Source organism: Ranitomeya imitator, chromosome 1 (assembly GCF_032444005.1).
Source record: "Ranitomeya imitator isolate aRanImi1 chromosome 1, aRanImi1.pri, whole genome shotgun sequence".
NCBI classification, from domain to species: Eukaryota; Metazoa; Chordata; class Amphibia; order Anura; family Dendrobatidae; genus Ranitomeya; species Ranitomeya imitator.
In genome coordinates this window covers 884479495-884497595 of record NC_091282.1, presented here as the reverse complement: position 1 = coordinate 884497595, position 18101 = coordinate 884479495, and the positions used below count along the sequence as shown (strand labels likewise).

Genomic DNA, 18101 nt, shown 5'->3' with positions numbered 1-18101 from the left:
ATTTCACAGAGTCTGAATTTTTCATAATATAATTTTTATGTCATGTTCAGCGTGACAAATGTCATTGATATCAATTGAATGCTTTGTGCTCCATGTGACAATGGGGGTGTCAATTGAAGAATGGCCGTCTAAGAATTATTTTTCCCATTAGGGCAGATCCAATTTGCACCCAATTTATTCAATTTGAAATCAAATTTCCCAGCCAAAATTGAGCGAATCACCATGTTTGAATTTCAGCAGATTTGCTCATCTCTATTAGATATACAGGAATTAAAAAAATCTGTGATCAGCCTTAAAAGTATTAGCTATTAGCTATTTCTAAGGCTTTGGATCATTATGACCTATCATACACTTTATATATCTGTCAGCTTAATAGTCATAGGCATGTGCTCTCAATGGGGAGAGGAAAGAAAACTACTGATACACAACTCAAATGTTGGTTTATCGTCTCTGGAACCAATAGAATTAGACATATTACAATCTATTTATTATTTTCATGCATTATTGCTATTTAGTTTCTGCAGGGTATTTAGTTTTTATCTTAGGTTTTGCCTGTTTAGTGGCCAGTGTAAACACTTACTTGCACGCTGCATGCACAAAAACCTATATTCCAGTTCATTTCCTTTGTTTTTTTGTTTTTTTTGTGTGCAAATAAGTGTGTGGCCTTCCTTTTATATGGCTCAACATTAGTTGGGGGCTCAGTCCACCTGGGCCCTTATTCACATTTACATCATCAGACATATGGTAAGGTTTTAATACTAGAGGTTAGGACTAGTGATGAGCGAGTGTACTCGTTGCTCGGGTTTTCTCAAGCATGCTCGGGTGACCTCTGAGTATTTGTTAGTGTTCGGAGATTTAGTTTTCATCACGGCAGCTGAATGATTTACAGCTATTAGCCAGGCTGAGTACATGTGGGGGTTGCCTTGTTGCTAGGTAATCCCCACATGTAATCAAGCTAGCTAATAGCTGTAAATCATGCTGCTGAGGCAATGAAAACTAAATCTCTGAGCAGTCATAAATACTCGGTGGTCACCCGAGCGTGCTCGGGAAAACCCGAGCAATGAGTACACTCGCTCATCACTAGTTAGGACCGTCCCGAGAAGGGTCACCGTGACGTGGTGTGATTATTTTTACTTTAACCAATTGCCCTATATTATTCTCATGCACTATTCCTATTTATTTACTGCAGAGCTCATTTTGTTTTTATCCTAGGTTTTGTCTGTTTAGTGGCCAGTGTGAACATGCACCTACATGCACACCAATTTATATTTCCAGTTAATTTATTTAGTTTTTTGTTTCATGCTACAATCTAGCACATTGATTCTACTTGCCCCAGACATTTACCATCATAAACACCGTCAGGACACCCTCATTAGGTGGTAAACCAGTCACATATACATTGATCTAACGTAAATGGCCACAGTATACTGAGTGGATCATTATCTATTGATGAACAAGACTTTGGATAGAGTGGAAAAGCTGCAGGATAAATTAGAGTTTGCCCAGCATTGGATCTGTACTGCTAGATGTAATTCATAGAACGTAAGGAAAAAATGGTGGCTTTAAGTGGTTAGTAGTAGGGACAACTGCATGGCATTAACAAGCTAGCCTACAACCAGATATCTCCTAAACCTGTAAATTGACAGAAATGTCTGTAGGGACAACATGATGTTATTCTTTCAAGAACATATATACATGTATACTCTAAAGATTCCCATGCACACTCAACACATAAAACAAATCTCACATTTTGTACAGAGTTCATTTGTCGTCAGTTGTTTTGACAGAAAACACTTGAGAAATCTTTCATCAAAGGACACTTATCCAGCACTGCCATTTTTCTCACAGAAGGGAATAAGCAAGATGAACACTCACTTCAAAATATATCATGGCACAGTGCAGACCGCAGAGAATTGTACAATTACTTTTAAGTCAGTGGACAGCAGCCACTTCTTGACTCCCTTATCCTTTTTTCTCATACTGTACTGTGTTTTCCATGCATTTTATAAAGAGCTACAGATGTAGCCTGGTCTAAAGTAATAAATCTGATTTATGTAGCAGTACAAGATGGCTAATGCATATGTGATCATAGGAGAAGAACCATATTTATCATTGAAATGTTTCTTCAAATTGTCATGAACTCTAACATGATGTTAATATATTGAAATAGGCAGCCGTAATAGATATACATATTAATGTGGAATATGTACGTGTCATTATAGTATATGTATGTAATGTCCCATTAGTATATATCATTGGTAAAGATGAGACATATGGCTTTGTTTGTACTATGAAACATCATCCTAATTTGTTTTTCACAACGAAATGTTTACTTTATGCTGATATTTAAAGGGAATCTGTCAGAAGGATTTCACCACCCAAATTATGTATATGTGTATGTAGATCTTTCAAAGAAAAGTCCAGCAATACCTTCACAAGTCAAGTCCACTCATTCCTTACTAAGAAATCAAAGGTTGAATTGATATGCAAATGAGGCTGAAGAGCTCTATTTCCTGCCTCTATGCTTTGTGACGTAGGGCAAAGGAGCCTTCATTCAGGCAGGAGGAGGTGACGCTGGCGGGGAATAAAGCGGAAATGAGTTACCAATTCAAACACTGATTTCTCAGCAATAAACAGATTGGAAATGGAAAGATAATTCTACATGTACATGCTAGTAGTCTGGGGTGGGAAAACCTGCTGACATGTTCCATTTAATGTAAAAACGACTGTACTATTTCGCACAAATATAAATATAGTTTCTTAACCCCTTAATTACACATTAAAATGACGGTCATTAAGGGTATTTATTCCCTCATCACTGTTTTACGATGTTTTAAAATGGCAATCTGGTATAAGGGAGCATCTGACACCTTGTAGTGTGCCAATCGCAGCACTGGCCAATCGGGTCCGATTAACTCCTTAAATACCGCTGTCAATCGCGACATCTGCATTGACGTTATTGCTAGGGGGTCACAAGACCCCCTTAGTAACCATCAGACACCTGCAATGAGAATTGCGGGTCCTGATGGTTACTATAGTACCCTGAGATCATGTGATTACCCCAGGGTACGGTGGCCTGTAAGATACAGCAATAAAGTGACTCTCAACAGGCATAGTCAGTGAGTTGCTGACAGTCTCATGCAGTGTATGAGACAAGTGATCACACTGAAAATTATCCATACCCCACAGTAAAAAAGTAAAAAAAGTAAAAATAAAACAGGTAAAAAAAGTAAAAAACACCACCCATAAATCACTAAAATCTTTTTCACCACTCAAAATGCAAAAGTTGTGATAAAACAAAAATAACCAAAAAAAAAATACACGTAATTGGTATTACCACATCCAGAACAACCCGTTCTATAAAATTTTCACGTTATTTAATCTGTTTGGCGAACTGCTCAAATTTTTTTTTAAAAAAGTCACTTTTTCATCATACTGACTCACAAAAAAAGTAAATAAAAAGCGATTAACCCTTGTGTACCTGACAAATTTGCAGCAAATGCAAAAATTGCATTTTTACCACTAAAATGTCATATTTCCATTTTCCACGTCTCAATGTTATAAAATTCTGTTTGGCACCTATGTGTTAAAAATACTCACTACACCCCTAGATGAATTCCTTGAGGGGTCTAGTTTCCAAAATGCGGTCATTTGTAGTAGATTTGAGACATGGCATTCACAATCTACCCCAAGCAAATAGTGCTCTTTCCTTTCCTAGGCCTGCAGACATTTTTGATCACATAAAAGAGTATAGTCGCATTTAGCATAAACTGCTCAACCAATTATGGGGCCGTTTTCTTCTATCATCCATTGTGAAAATTATAAACTTGGGGCGAAAACAACATTTTCATGAAAAAAAATAAACTTTTTCAATATCAGGACATAATGTTATCAAATTCTGTGTAGCAACTGTGGGTTCAAAACCATTGCATCAAAGTCTGTCTTCCAAAACATCACTTCTTCCTTTCCAAATTCTGCTGTACATCCAAGCAGTAGTTTTCCTCCAAATATGGGGTATGTAGGAGAAATTGTACAACACGTTTTGGGGTCCATTTTCTCCTGTTACCCTTGAGAAATTAAAAAAATGGTTCTAAAAAATGAATTTTTGTGGGTTAAATGTGATTTTTTTTGTTTTTACAGCTCCATGTTACAAACTTCTGTAAAGCATCTGGGGGTTCAAGTTTCTCACCACACATCTTGATACATTCCTTAAGGGGTCTAGTTTCCAAAATGGGATCACTGGGGGTTTCTACTGTTCGGGCACATTAGGCACTCTCCAAACACAACTTGGCATCTGCTCTCGATTCCAGCCATTTTTGCATTCAAAAAGTCAAATGGTGCTCCTTCCTTTTCCAGCCCTCCTGTTCATCCAAATAGTAGTATTTATTCACATATAGAGTATCAGCGTACTCAGGAGAAATTGCACAACAAGGGATTCGTAGGGCCAGATGCCATTGAGCAGAGGCGCCATATCAGCTGACAATTAGTGTGCCAACCTCCGCTGACAGGTAGATTTGGTATCCGCAAGGAACAGCATAGTGAGGTACTATATATGCTTATTATGCACATATCATTTTATTTATGTTGTTTTGTTCACCTTTTCTAGCACACACCTTCAATTGTTGTCTGTCTCTATTATTAGTCATCATACAGCACCCCATTTTGCTCTATCCTCCTATACTTGTACAATTGGATGCTTGCATGATTCACTAATGTAGGGGCATTTAGGAATTTTAGGGGCAGCTGTTGAAGAGGGGGGGGCGCCATCACTCGTTTATTTGTTTAGGGTCTCAACCTCCACTGTTAGGCAGACATTAAGCTCAGGGTGTATGGTGCAGAGTGAACATAGACAGCACAGTTACTTATACGGTGATTGTTGTTTGTCGTTTTTAAGAATATTCATTAAAAGTTCTATTTTATCTTTTCACAGCAAAAAAATGTTTCAGGGTTTTTTCCTGTTAGCCCCTTTGATTGATAAACCCCACCAGATCATGATTTTCAAAATAATTTTCAATTTTACTAACAACTGGTTCATAAAATATGCCGGCTGCAATACCGAAAATAATCAGGTTTGATATTCCACATGTAAACGCTACGAGCTGGATGGCGCATTCTTTCCACTGGTGCCCTGGATATGCCAATTACAAAGACTGCAATGTGAAATGACTTTGGGGTTTCCAAAAAAATCCTCTTTTTCTTTTCATTTATTTCTGTCTCTCTAGGGTTTATTGTTTTATAAAGCCCACAATGCATCGGCTGACTGGTTTTGCCAACTCTCCAACATTAATGTGCTCATGATGCATGCTGACTAATCTAAACTGTACACATTTTTAACCTCTCGAGAAACAACCAGAAAATGGAACAGAAAATTCCACAAAGACACATAACGAATTCACAAAGAGTCGGTGAAAATTTTTCGATCGGTTCAATCACTAATATGTAAATTGATGAAGAAATAATATTGTCTAAATAAATAAAATAATCACTTGGTGGTAGACAGCAGGTCCTGAAGTGGTTAAGACAAATGGTTGCCAGAAGCGTTCCTTATGGCAATTGTATTTTCCAGTCTTGTTTCTTCATGTATGTCTATTATAAATATAACATTTATGGTACCCATTATATCTGTACAGATATAGAAGAACTCAATCCGATAACGTAATGCAGTAAAGATTATTTAGGTCATATCTCGGCCATTTGTTCAGCTTCTCATTTAAAAGCGATCTCCTCTCGTTGACATTATGCCAATAACACAGCATTCAGCGTTCTCCACAATCTTTTATCTTTTTAAATCATGTAGCTTAATTTATCCAGTTAGATATGGCTCTGACAGCATTAGACGTCCCATTGCACCACTGTTGAAAGGAATGCTTATGATGCTGTTTGAGTAGAGACAGAAACGGAACATGTTGTGCAGCCAGCCACACCACATACTCAATATTCTCAGCGGACTAAAGAGGGCTATCTTCCATACTGTGCAGAAAACTCCCAGACTCCTTCAAAGGAATCTGACTGCCTACAGTAAGCAGATGTGTATTTTCCTAAAGAAAGCAATTGTACTGTAGAAAATGTAAAGAGTGGAAAATAAAATCAGCGTGATAAGCACAGTAAATGGGTCATAAGGATGGGAGCTCGCTGTAGAACGATTCAATCAGCGTATACACATGGGTGTAACGTTATGTATCCTCTGTAATGTCACAGAGATTTAGAAAGAAGGAAACTGCTTGATGGCTCCATTATTGCAGATGACTTAATTAAAAGTTGTGCCACACAATAGTTATTGGAGGCTCATAAAGCAAAGTGTGCATCAGAGACTACATTACTACTGAAGGCCATATGTGTACATGGTAAATATATACGATTTATATTTGTCATTATTTTACTCTCAATACATCCTTAATATTACCCTCTCATGGAAAGTATCAAATCTATCTATCTATCTATCTATCTATCTATCTATCTATCTATCTATCTATCTATCTATCTATCTCTCCTTCCATCTCTGTCATACTGTATCTTCCATCTATCTGTCTACCCCATATCTATCTGTCTACGCCATATCTATCTATCTACCCCATATCTATCTATCTACAGTACAGGCCAAAAGTTTGGACACACCTTCTCATTTAAAGATTTTTCTGTATTTTCATGACTATGAAAATTGTACATTCACACTGAAGGCATCAAAACTATGAATTAACACATGTGGAATTATATACTTAACAAAAAGTGTGAAACAACTGAAAATATGTCTTATAATCTAGGTTCTTCAAAGTAGCCACCTTTTGCTTTGATGACTGCTTTGCACACTCTTGGCATTTTCTTGATGAGCTTCAAGAGGTAGTCACCGGGAATGGTCTTCCAACAATCTTGGAGGAGTTCCCAGAGATGCTTAGCACTTGTTGGCCCTTTTGCCTTCACTCTGCGGTCCAGCTCACCCCAGACCATCTCATTCAGGTCTGGTGACTGTGGAGGCCAGGTTATCTGGCGTAGCACCCCATCACTCTCCTTCTTGGTCAAATAGCCCTTACACAAGCCTGTAGGTGTGTTTGGGGTCATTGTCCTGTTGAAAAATAAATGATGGTCCAACTAAACGCAAACCGGATGGAATAGTCGGTCAAGAACCCCAATACTCGATCGAGTACCGAGCAATGCTGGTAACCCATCACTAGTCACTACCTAAATTGTAGAAGAAAATTATGGATTCATTACATTCAAGAATCCTTATTTAGTCGTAAAGCTAAAGGACAATTAACTCCTTGAGGTAAAAATCTGGACATTTTGGGGTAGAAAAGTTTCTAATAATGTAAGTAACAATTCATCGTCTGCTGTACTTAATTGTATCCATAGCAACCAGCCCGTCAAAATACTGTGTTTAAAAAGAGCCTGTCACTTGCTGAAAAAATAGTTAAATACTTTGTAAAAAAATCTCTGAGCTCCCCTTATTCAGACTTTTTTCCATTTTGTCTTGCATCATTCCATCACAGAGTTATTCACGTTTGTTTCTTCTGATGTTCACAATGTGAAATCTCTACCTGAAGTCCAACTGGGTGTTACTTTAAAGTCTTCCCTGGGGGGCATGCTCTTTCACCCCTACTATCCATATGCTACCAATCACAGCTCAAAGCTAATATAGTAGTCTAGCAGTCTCAGATGCTGCAGAGCTGTAATTGGCAGTGTCTTTGAGGGAGATATGAAAATGTATGCCCTCAAAGAACACTGTAAAGAATCATGTAGTTAGACTGCAAGCAGATATTTTACAAAGTGAACTTCAGCAGAAGAAAAAGGTGAACAAAAGTGTAATGTAGTGACGAGGCAGAAAATGGAAAAGATCATTAAAATCAGGAGAGTTCTGGAAATTTTAAAAAGTATTTTGCTACATTTTTTTGTCAAGTGACAAGTCTTTTTTAAATGCTACATTTGGTGACAAAACCATGTGACCTATACATTTACAACTTGTCAGGTGATTTCTATAACTTTCCTGTGTAATGCCCAGTTCTAATCTAAATGATGAATTACGGACATCTGTCGATCAAATCAATCAAATCAGAATGGTGTCAGTTACTACAGTATCTAATCTACTAAGAGACCTGTTATAGCACAGATAGTAACTCAAACTGGAGCATGAGAGAATACCGAACAGGGAGTTTTCATCCAAGAAGCTAGAGGCAGTTATGCAAGATAACATATAGTCCCAGGATAAAATTGTAGAACGTGGACTTAATCCACGGATTCAGAAAAGTAATAAAAACTGATAATGAACTGAACTCTAAGGTACAAGAAGGTAGGAGGCTGTTGATTTGATAAAAGGACATTTTGTGGTGGAATTAGGCTTTAAGCCTTGGTCAGGCGCACCTCTGTCACTTCAAAGTTCAGGCGAATTGTGCCTGTCAGGCACAAGTTAGAAAACCACCACATAATATCTAATTATCTCAATTTCTGGGCTCTAAAAGTAATCAGTGACCTTCATAGGGATGTAATGAAAGCGAGAACACAAAGCCAGATGCAAAAGAAAGCTAATTTAATAACCATAAATGTAATAAAACAAAAAGTACCCAAATTTCACAACTACCACCAAATAGCCTCCAGTTTTCAGAACATGACTATTAAAAACAGTTTAAAAACTAAATAAACATTAAAATTAGCAACAAAATCCTAATTGTAAGGCACTTAGATCCCATTCTACATAATGGGAGGAATTTAACTAAGCAATAGCACATGTGAAAACGACTAGGGTATACTAATAGGTCACAGACTGCACATGAGTCAACAGAGTGATGCAGCAGCAAAAAAGGCAAGCACAGTTCTAGGATGTATTAAGAGAAGCATAGAGTCTAAATCATGTAAAGTAATAATCCCCCTCTACTTCTCCTTGGTCAGGTCTTATCTGGATTTCTGTGTCCAGTTCTGGGCACCACATTTTAAATAAGACATTGAAAAACTGGAGCATGTTCAAAGAAGAGCTACCAGGATGGTGATCGGACTGCAAAGTATGTCCTATGCGGAATGGTTAAATGATGTTGGAATGTTTAGCTTGCAACAAAGAAGGCAAAGAGGAGACTTAACAGCTGTCTACAAATATCTGAAGGCATGTCACAGTGTAGAGGCATCATCCTTATCCTTATTTGCACATGGAAACACGAAAAGCAACATAATGAAACTGAAAGGGAGGAGACACAGATTAGATATTAGAAAAAACTTTTTGACAGAGAGGGTGATCAATGAGTGGAACAGTCTGCCACGAGAAGGGCTGAGTTCTATCTGAGATGGTTTAGTGAATTCTGCATTGAGCAGGGTTTTGGGTGTTGGGATATTGATGACAATGAAAGTTACTTTCAACTCTAACATTCTATGATTCTTAGAAGCTACTGGAGCCATAATTAACTCCGATTCAGACATCAAAAGTTCATCAGAAGTTTCACATTGGCAGAAAAAAAGCAAGGTTGGCAGATCATATTTTCATATCATATCAGTGATTATAATGTGTACAGGCGCAATGTGCCTGAGAGGCCATTTCTAAGAAAATCCTCTTGTTTGTAAAAGAACCCTACTTGTTTCTAAACAAAATCCACAAACTTTGCAATATTCCTTCATAAAATGAGCAAGATAAACAATTGTCATGAAACCCCCCCCAGAAAGTACTAAGACCCTTTAGGCGCAATGAGCCTGAAAGGCCATGGAGGTCATATTTGCTCTCTGCAAGGACAGCAGCAAAATTAAGTAGGGAGGTTTCAAGCAGCACCTAAAGATAGGAAGGTACTGGGAGGGGCAGGATCCCCTGCCATCTTGGACAGGAGGGAGAAACAAAAATATGTGAGTCATTCCTATTGCCTGTCATTCCTATTGAGCCAGAATCTGGGTTAAAGTGAACCTGTCACATAAAAAACACTTTTAACCTGCAGATATGGGGTTAATTTGCAGATAAATAGCATTCTGGTCTTGTCCTGCATGGCACTCACACTTTGAGCTTCACTGCCGGAAGTAAATTAAGTTTATTCCTCCTGGCAGTGTTTAGTGTCCAGTCATTGGGGAGGCACTGGCGCAAGTTTAGTCACCACTCTGTGTATAGAGAGCAGCGGCTGTAACCCATTACTTTCAATTATTTCCCTATACAGCCTCCAGGGACAGGGGAGGGTGAGCACTTTTCTTTGTGACCTCCTTACCAATGCAACCCCTGGGAGCAATGTGTTTAGTGTGCAAGAAATGTGGACTGGACTGTAACATTCCTACCACTGAAGACACCAATTGTGTAATGTGTATTATGTATTGTGTCTTGTTATATATTGTGTCATGTGAATTGCTTTGTAATGTATAGTACTGTATAATATGTAGAACGTGATAACGTAGGATAGCATAGGGTAAGACATAGTTTAGGATTTAAGGACATAAGATAAGTAGCATAGATAGTGACTATAGTTAGAGGGTGACATTAGGGTAAGGATAGTGTTAATGTTCGGGACTAGCCCAAAGTAGGAGTGGCTTAGTATTAAGGAAAGAGACCACTTCCTGTAGTTAGAGAGATCATGTTCAAGCATAAGTAGAAAGTGTCTGTGAGCACCCTTGGCTCTGGCTATCTGGGACACAAGTTTTTTTGGTATATTTACTCCTGGTTTATATTAGATGACATGTGAATGTTGACAACTTTCCCAAAATTTCCAGGAGATTTTTTTTTAAAGAAGATGCTTTCTTGACTCTCAAAAGAGAAGGCAAATCTACTTGGCACTCTCTACTCTTAAAATTTTACTTAGCCATTCCCATTTCTGCAGTCCTCTTAACTCCTGTAGCCAACTGCAGACAATATCCCGACGCTCATCTTGAGGTTAGGGTGTTGTCTCTAGCTTTGTACAAGTAAAGAAAAGTGCAGGGTTGATCTGAGGTCTCCATTATAGGGATCTGGCTTGTGATCTGTATAATCAAAGGTTTCGGTTTTGGTCTTGAGTCTGTATAGTGAGTCTGGCATGGGGTCTATAAATATGGAGCGTTTGGTATGAGTTGCATATGAAATGAACTCTGGTCTGTAGTAAGTTTAAATGGGGAAGGGATCTCAATATCTTAAACGGGTCTGATCTGGGAGGTTTTGTTTTTGAGTGTGAGGTCTGTGCTTGCTCAGGGGCTGTTTTGAGGTCTTAACTTTGATATTTGTAGTCTGTATTTGTTTATGGGGTCAAGCATATAAAGGCCTGTTTTGACGATCACGACAAAACACAAACAGACAACACTAAAGTATGTAATCACATGGCATATAGACTCATGGGTCCCTTGCTATACATATCAATGCATTTATTTACTGTATATTTACGTATTGTAAGGAGAAGGACATACTGTTTACGTTCCCCCTTGAATATACGAGCACTGTTATGGTGCATAATGTGAATTGAGATGTGTCATTAGTGTTGGTGTTGTCTTCTGCCTGACAGTAGGAAGAGTTAGAGTTAATTATTTGGACTAGTCCAGAATAGGAGGGGCTAAGTTGAAGGGACAAAGACAGTTTCCTGCCAGGAAGTTATATAGGACCCAGCATGTGATAGAAGCAGACCTAAGGTCAGACTAGTCAGCAAAGCAGCATAATGTGAGAGTCTCTGATGTGGGTGGAGACCAAGGCAGTGGATAGCGAGATCCGGAGTAAAGAAAGAAAAAGTAACCAAAGGACAAAGCATTGGATTGATGGTGGGTACTGAAATAGGATGCCTATCAGTATGGCCCCGAGTTTATAACTCAAATAGATAATGGGCCAGGATGGAACAGTGAACGTGAGATGAAGAGATTGCCCTGGTTGCAAGTTCCGAGGCATCAGCAAGCTGAAAAGATAAGTATTGGCCATATTGGCAAGCTAGTTCCCTTAACAGGGAAGAGAATGCGGATCTCTGGACTGAGAATAGGACTCTCATTAACTATGCTGTTGCAGTGTGCTGGGTGGTGGTGAAGACAGAGAAATGTGAGGCAGAAGCAAGTAAACCTGAAGAGGTAGCGAGATGAAGATGCTTCCTATTGTGAAGGAAACATTTGTGAAATTATACATCGACTATCTATTGTATATAATCCCAACCAATTTGATGTTCAGTAAAAGACTGTTTATTTTTCACCGGTGGTCTCCTTCAATGAACTGTTCAACATCCGGTTCTGCCAGCTAAAATCAAATGCATCATTCAGCCTGCAAGGGCACAGCAAATTTAAAAAAACTGACTGTCGGTTAAACTGGCCAATTTATGCGCTAAACGCTCTCATTTTTTCATATTTTTAGTGCAGTTCAATTTTCATGTTTCATGTTTGCATGTTTTAGCGCCGCAGTGTGCTGCCTTATTTATTTGACTGGAAGGGCATAGTGTCTCCGTAGGCATAGTCCACACACCAATTCAGGACCGCCACCTTCATGTAGCATGCTGGGGCATGAAAGACACCATATTATATTATCACAGTTTACATACAATGCTACCCTTGGTATACATCTCTAAACATTCTCTAAATTATACCCATCCTGGTCTACACAACACAAAATGGAAACGTCAGTACTTTAATATTTAATATTAATCCACATCTACTATATGGTAAAAAATTTGGCAACATTTCTAGTATGGTATAAAGAGCAAAAATGTAACGTGCTCTGTAATACTGTTTTCTGTCTCACAGCAAGAAGTAAATTCCATCATGGAACAAATGCAGCATAAGCTGATTTTTCCTACCAAGGAAACAAACCAGTAATTTGTCTCAGAACACAGAGAAAAAAATATCAAAGAAAAAGCATTTGACACTCTCTGACAGATACATCATGTACAACATAACTGCAGCAAATTATGGAAATCGCATGATAGAACATTTAAATGCATAGTTCCAGCTTACCGCCAGTACAAATAACTCAATAAATGTAGATATTTTTACAATTTTTAAATGACCATTTTACATGTACATTGTTATATTCATGCATTATAAAATGCCTTACCCCATTCTTAGGATATGCTATCCATCCAAGGTCACCCATGACAGAGCGAGAATCCAGTAAGTTCACTAAAAAGAAAAACAAGAAGACATTATTTTTATATTTAGTATTCAATTTAAGATTTTCTGGGGGGGTCATCGTTCAGTTATCTATAGCATGTCCGAAAACAATTATAAAAAAATATATTGTCAAATTCATCTATAATAATCTCATAAGGTTAAAACCAATATATCTAGTTTAGTTGGGTGAAACATCTAACAATGTTCACCAAAACTGTTTCATGCACAATTTCATACAATATGATATCCTAACCTGATAGCTGTTAATGTAATTCAGTATAATTGGTATAGGCTTCTCCTTGCCTGGGGTTATCATTTACATTTTTCTGTGCAATATCAGATATTTCCATGGAAATGACCTTAGGAGAGAGTTTAGTAGAGGGCAACCTGGTGAGCAGTTATCACCAATTGACAAACCTACTATTTAGTGGTGTTTAATTCAGACAGCCATTTTAGACATCAGCTTGTCTAATCTCTTTGGCTTTAAATCTTCTGGACAAAGACCTCTCTGAGATCTGATAGACCTCCATCTGCTCCAATGTCTATGGTCACCTTTAACATTTTTAATGAGATGCTAATAAAATCTGATGCCATTAGAACTTCACTGAATCCCTTTCGACTCTCCATTAGGCCCTAACAAAGTCAACACATCTTTACTAAACACATATCTTAAAACGGCTACGAGTTGTTGAGGAGTTAATACCCAGGCCTCCATCATGAATAGCCATTTTATCGCTTGTTTACAAGCAATTTTCTCAGAAGCTTGTCAAATTAAACGCAATGATGGATGTGATGCTCAACCAGGGTCATACCATAATTTAGCCTTTCAGGTCAAATTTCTAGCGGTTTCTCTCATTGACTCACTACAATTGTTTTCCATGGTCTTATCCCGTAACTTGTATTGAACATACAATCGGAATGTGTGTGGGAGTCATAAATTGCTCATGAATTGATAAGGAAAAGCTTGTTGTTTGTTACAATTGACAAACGGTATGTATTATAAATGAAAGATAAGACTGTTTTGGTCACCAGGACAAATTAAATGGTTACTTTTATCAGGAATGAAAAGTGAGTTGTATTTTCTTTATAGAAGACTATGGAGGCTGAGACAGGAACGAGAATTTCACCCTTCCTTGTCTTATTTGATGGAAAAAAAGGCACTTCATATATTGATAAAATAATGACATAGCAAATGTTTACAATTTTTGTTCATCTTTATTCTGTACTGTTAACAAAGATTTCTCCTGATTTTTAGTTATGGCCTACAATTCAAACTGCATACATTTCTGATTACGCTTTGACTGCTTAACTTCCTACCAATTAGTCACTCTTTAATAAAGCGAATACAGAAAATGAGTAAAGTTGGACATGCTCATTTATTTACTTTTGCATATCTTTCAATCGGCTGTCTCAATTTCCTATTTACTTAAAATTGCAAAGTGTTTGCATTACTTCTTATTTAATTTTCCTGGCAGTTGTGGATGACATTTTTGTTGTTCTACCTGACCATTGTTTTGTATTTACAGAGCCCCTGATTTTCCATTTGTTAATCACAGTTTGAATGCTGCTGACTGGTAAGATCTATTCCTTAGATATCGTTTTGTATCCTTTTCCTGTTTTATACAGCTCTACTACCTTTTCCTGTTAATCTGTTGACAGTTCTTTTGCTTTCTCCATGACTCACAATCCAGAAACGTCAGTGGCTGGATGAAAGATGCAAGAGTCTGTCTGGATCCCAGAAACTCACTCTGATTTTATGCACACACTGATTACAAGCAAACAGGTCACAGGTGATTACGTTACCTTTCGTAGCCATTCAAACCCATATGTGCCAACTTCTGTGCATGTTATAAAGCCTAAATCAACAGGGTATATAAACTTTTGATCAATGTAATTTGGATGTTTTGAGTTTTCATTATGATTTAAAAAGAGAAAACACAGTAGTTTGACATTAAATGGCTTCACCCCACCAATAACCATGAGTGTAGAAAAAGTTTTGGTGTCATCATTCATATTCTCTGAAAAAAAAGGCAAAGAAAGCAAAAATTCTGCTGGGGTATGTAAACTTTTGAGCACAATTGTACATATTTCCCATCCCTTTAAAATGCCATTTCAAACATGCCCATTTGAATTTTAAGATTTGCCCGCCACCACCATCATGTCTACCGCCATGTCATTATGTGTCCCTTGCTTTTCATCTTCAGAGGGCCACCATGTGCTGTAAAACCTGCGTTTTGTAAGGTCCACAGCTCATTTTTGACACTGGATCCCAATGGAACCACTGTCATAGCGGGTGAAGGTGAATATAATACAGAAGTTGGGGACCTGTATGATCAATGTCAGTAAATTGGATTCTACCAGACACCAAAAGCATTACAATTAAATTCAGAATACAGTGTATGCAAACAAGGGCCTGTATTGTGCTTAGTCTGTCAGGGCTGAAACCCATGTCAGGAACAACATGTACAAGCCTCATTTTACTTGGAAGGAGCCTCCTCAAGGGAAAGAGACAGGAGTGCCATTGACCAATCTGCACAAGCCTACGCACTTCTTCTGGAAACTACACAACCTGGCAGAATGTATCTTTTGCATGGTTGTTAGCAACAATGGAGTAATTACAGGATGTGTCCCAGAGAGTGTTGAAGTCTGTGGAATGAATTACTCAGGTGACAGGCAGTGCTACAGAGCTCAGGTAAAGGCCTTAGCGTGGCAATGACAATGTTCTAATATGTGTAAAGCTGTGGCATGAATAGGTCTGCGGAGCAGATTAACTCAGTCTCCTAGACATGCTTAAAATATATAGAATATATACACCCCTCCACCATTTTTTTGTAATGACCCAAATTAAGAAAATGTAAGGGAAGCAACAGTTTAATAAAGAGACACGAGTCTCATTTAGGAGCCTGGAAAAGTCAGCAATGGTCTTTGTCCAGCACCAGACAATGTAAATTGCTAACGAATATGTATACCCTATCTAACAGTTTGTGAACATAATATGCAAATTGCCTCTGCTGAGAAAAAGAGGACTTAAACTCTATAGCGCCACCTGTTGGAAGGGTTGATTGTGATTTGTAGGATCGCTACTTCCAACAGGTGGTGCTATAGAGTTCAAATCCTCTTTTTCTCAGCAGAGGCAATTTGCATATTATATTTCCCAGAGGAGCATTGCACGGCGAATAAGTCTCCTTACCTTGACAAGCCAGAGATGGTATGTCACTCTCCATAAGGAGAAACGATACCCCTTAGACCCCAGTTTGTGAACAGAAATATATGCTGACAAGGGATAATTGAAGAGTGCGCTGGGAAAATGAACTGGACGTGGTTGTGTGTTCATCAAAAATGTTTTGAAGACTCTCACATAGGTCAGCGATCCATGCCCACTCGGCAGTTCTTAAGTGTGGGGGCTGAGTGTTACTCTGATGGGCATTGAGAAGCTAGAAGTCAGAGACTGCCCTCTGCTGCTCACTAAGACTTACCAACATATGGAAGGTCGAATTCCAGCTTGTGAACAGGTCATAAATCAGTGACGAGGAAAATTAAAGCGCTTCTGCAGCGAAGCTAGACTGGCAAAAGCCTGAGATGACTTTCAGAAAAGTGTGCTGACGCGCCGTACCTTGGGAAGAAGGTCAGGAAAGTCAGGGTATATTTTTTAAAAACCGCTGTACAACCAAGTTCAGCATGTGGCCAGGCATCGAACTTGTACCAGCTTGCCAAGCTTTAAAGCCACCAAGTTATACCCATTATCACACACAAGCAGACCTGGTTGGAGGTTCAGCAGGGAGAGCCACTGATCAGTCTGTTCCTTTATCCCTTTCAACAGCTCATCTGCACTGTGAGCTTTATCACCTAAACATACTATATAAGCTACAGCAAAGTGTGCTGACGCTTCGCCAAGACAGTTCTGCGATTTCCCAGTTGGCGAGTGATGGGGAGGCTAGTTCCGCTGAGGATGAGGAGGAGGAGAGAGAGGAAGTGGAATACGAGGACACTGAAACCCTGATGGAAGTTGGGCCCGCTATTCTTGGTATGGGTAAGATGTTTGATGTCCTAGCCTCTGACTCTGTCTCAGACTCCACCAGATTAACCCAGTGTGCCATCAGGGAAATATATCATCATTGTCCACAAGAACTTGCCCACATGTCTGTGATTAGGTGGACCTTCCCTGTGACTGCTTTAGCCAGATCATGGCTGATATTGTGTAACACATGCTTATGTAATGCAGGGATGGCATGCCCTGAAAAATAGTGTTGGCTGGGAATCGAGTACCGTGGGGCTGCCACCGCCAAGAGGTCACGGAACGACTCCGTTCCCACAAGTCGAAATGGCAACATTTCCAGGGCTAGCAATCTGGCAAAGTGTGATTTAGTTATTGCCAACACCTGTTAGGTGCCACATGTAAGTTACAGGTGCTGTTAATTACACAAATTAGAGAAGCATCACATGATTTTTTGAACAGTGCCAATACTTTTGTTCACCCCCTTTGTATGTTTGGCGTGGAATTATATCCAATTTGGCTTTAGGACAATACTTTTTGTGTTTTTTCATTTAAAGGGAAGGTACCGCGTTTGTAGGTCATTAATAAATCACTGTAATGTAGCATAACATGCTGCTATAAGCAAGTTTGAAATGCATGTGAAACAGATTTCATGTGTTATATGAGTTTAAAGAATGCACTGGGGGCTGACATCTTGGTTTTGCAGCAGTAGCAGGGCACTATCAGTGTCAGATTGCGGCACCCCATGGACATAGGAGATAATAGACTGGCCCTGACCCTATCTGTAACATTGCAACAGCAGTAGCAGTGAGCTGGGCACGCCTCTGTGGGCTGCACAACTCACTGCTGTAGGTGTGACTAGCTGCCATTTTATTATAGCCCTGTGCTCTCTATCACAGGACAGAAGAAGCCCTCACTGCTCCTCTGTACTCCAAGCAGGCACATCCTCTGCTCCTCACAAGCTGCCCTGTGTGCTTCTCCTGCTGTGTCTCCGCCTCCCCCCTCACACACAGTCCCTGTGATCTCAGGTAAGCTGCACTCACAGCCTGCAGAGAGGGAGGTGACACCTGGAGAGAGAGGGCAGCTGACAGGACAGGGATTAAGGTGGCGGAAGGGA

The 18101-nt window shown here is 39.0% G+C and overlaps 1 protein-coding gene across 5 annotated transcripts in view; it reads right to left on the bottom strand.

Annotated features, from left to right (window-relative positions):
- EPHA5 (EPH receptor A5) overlaps nt 1-18101 on the bottom strand; it is a 715434-nt gene that overhangs the window by 626193 nt on the left and 71140 nt on the right. For all 5 annotated transcript variants that reach the window (XM_069743129.1, XM_069743127.1, XM_069743125.1 and 2 more), the window contains exon 2: nt 12935-12999. In XM_069743129.1, the coding sequence (XP_069599230.1) occupies nt 12935-12999 (65 nt within the window). The remainder of the gene's footprint in view (nt 1-12934; nt 13000-18101) is intronic.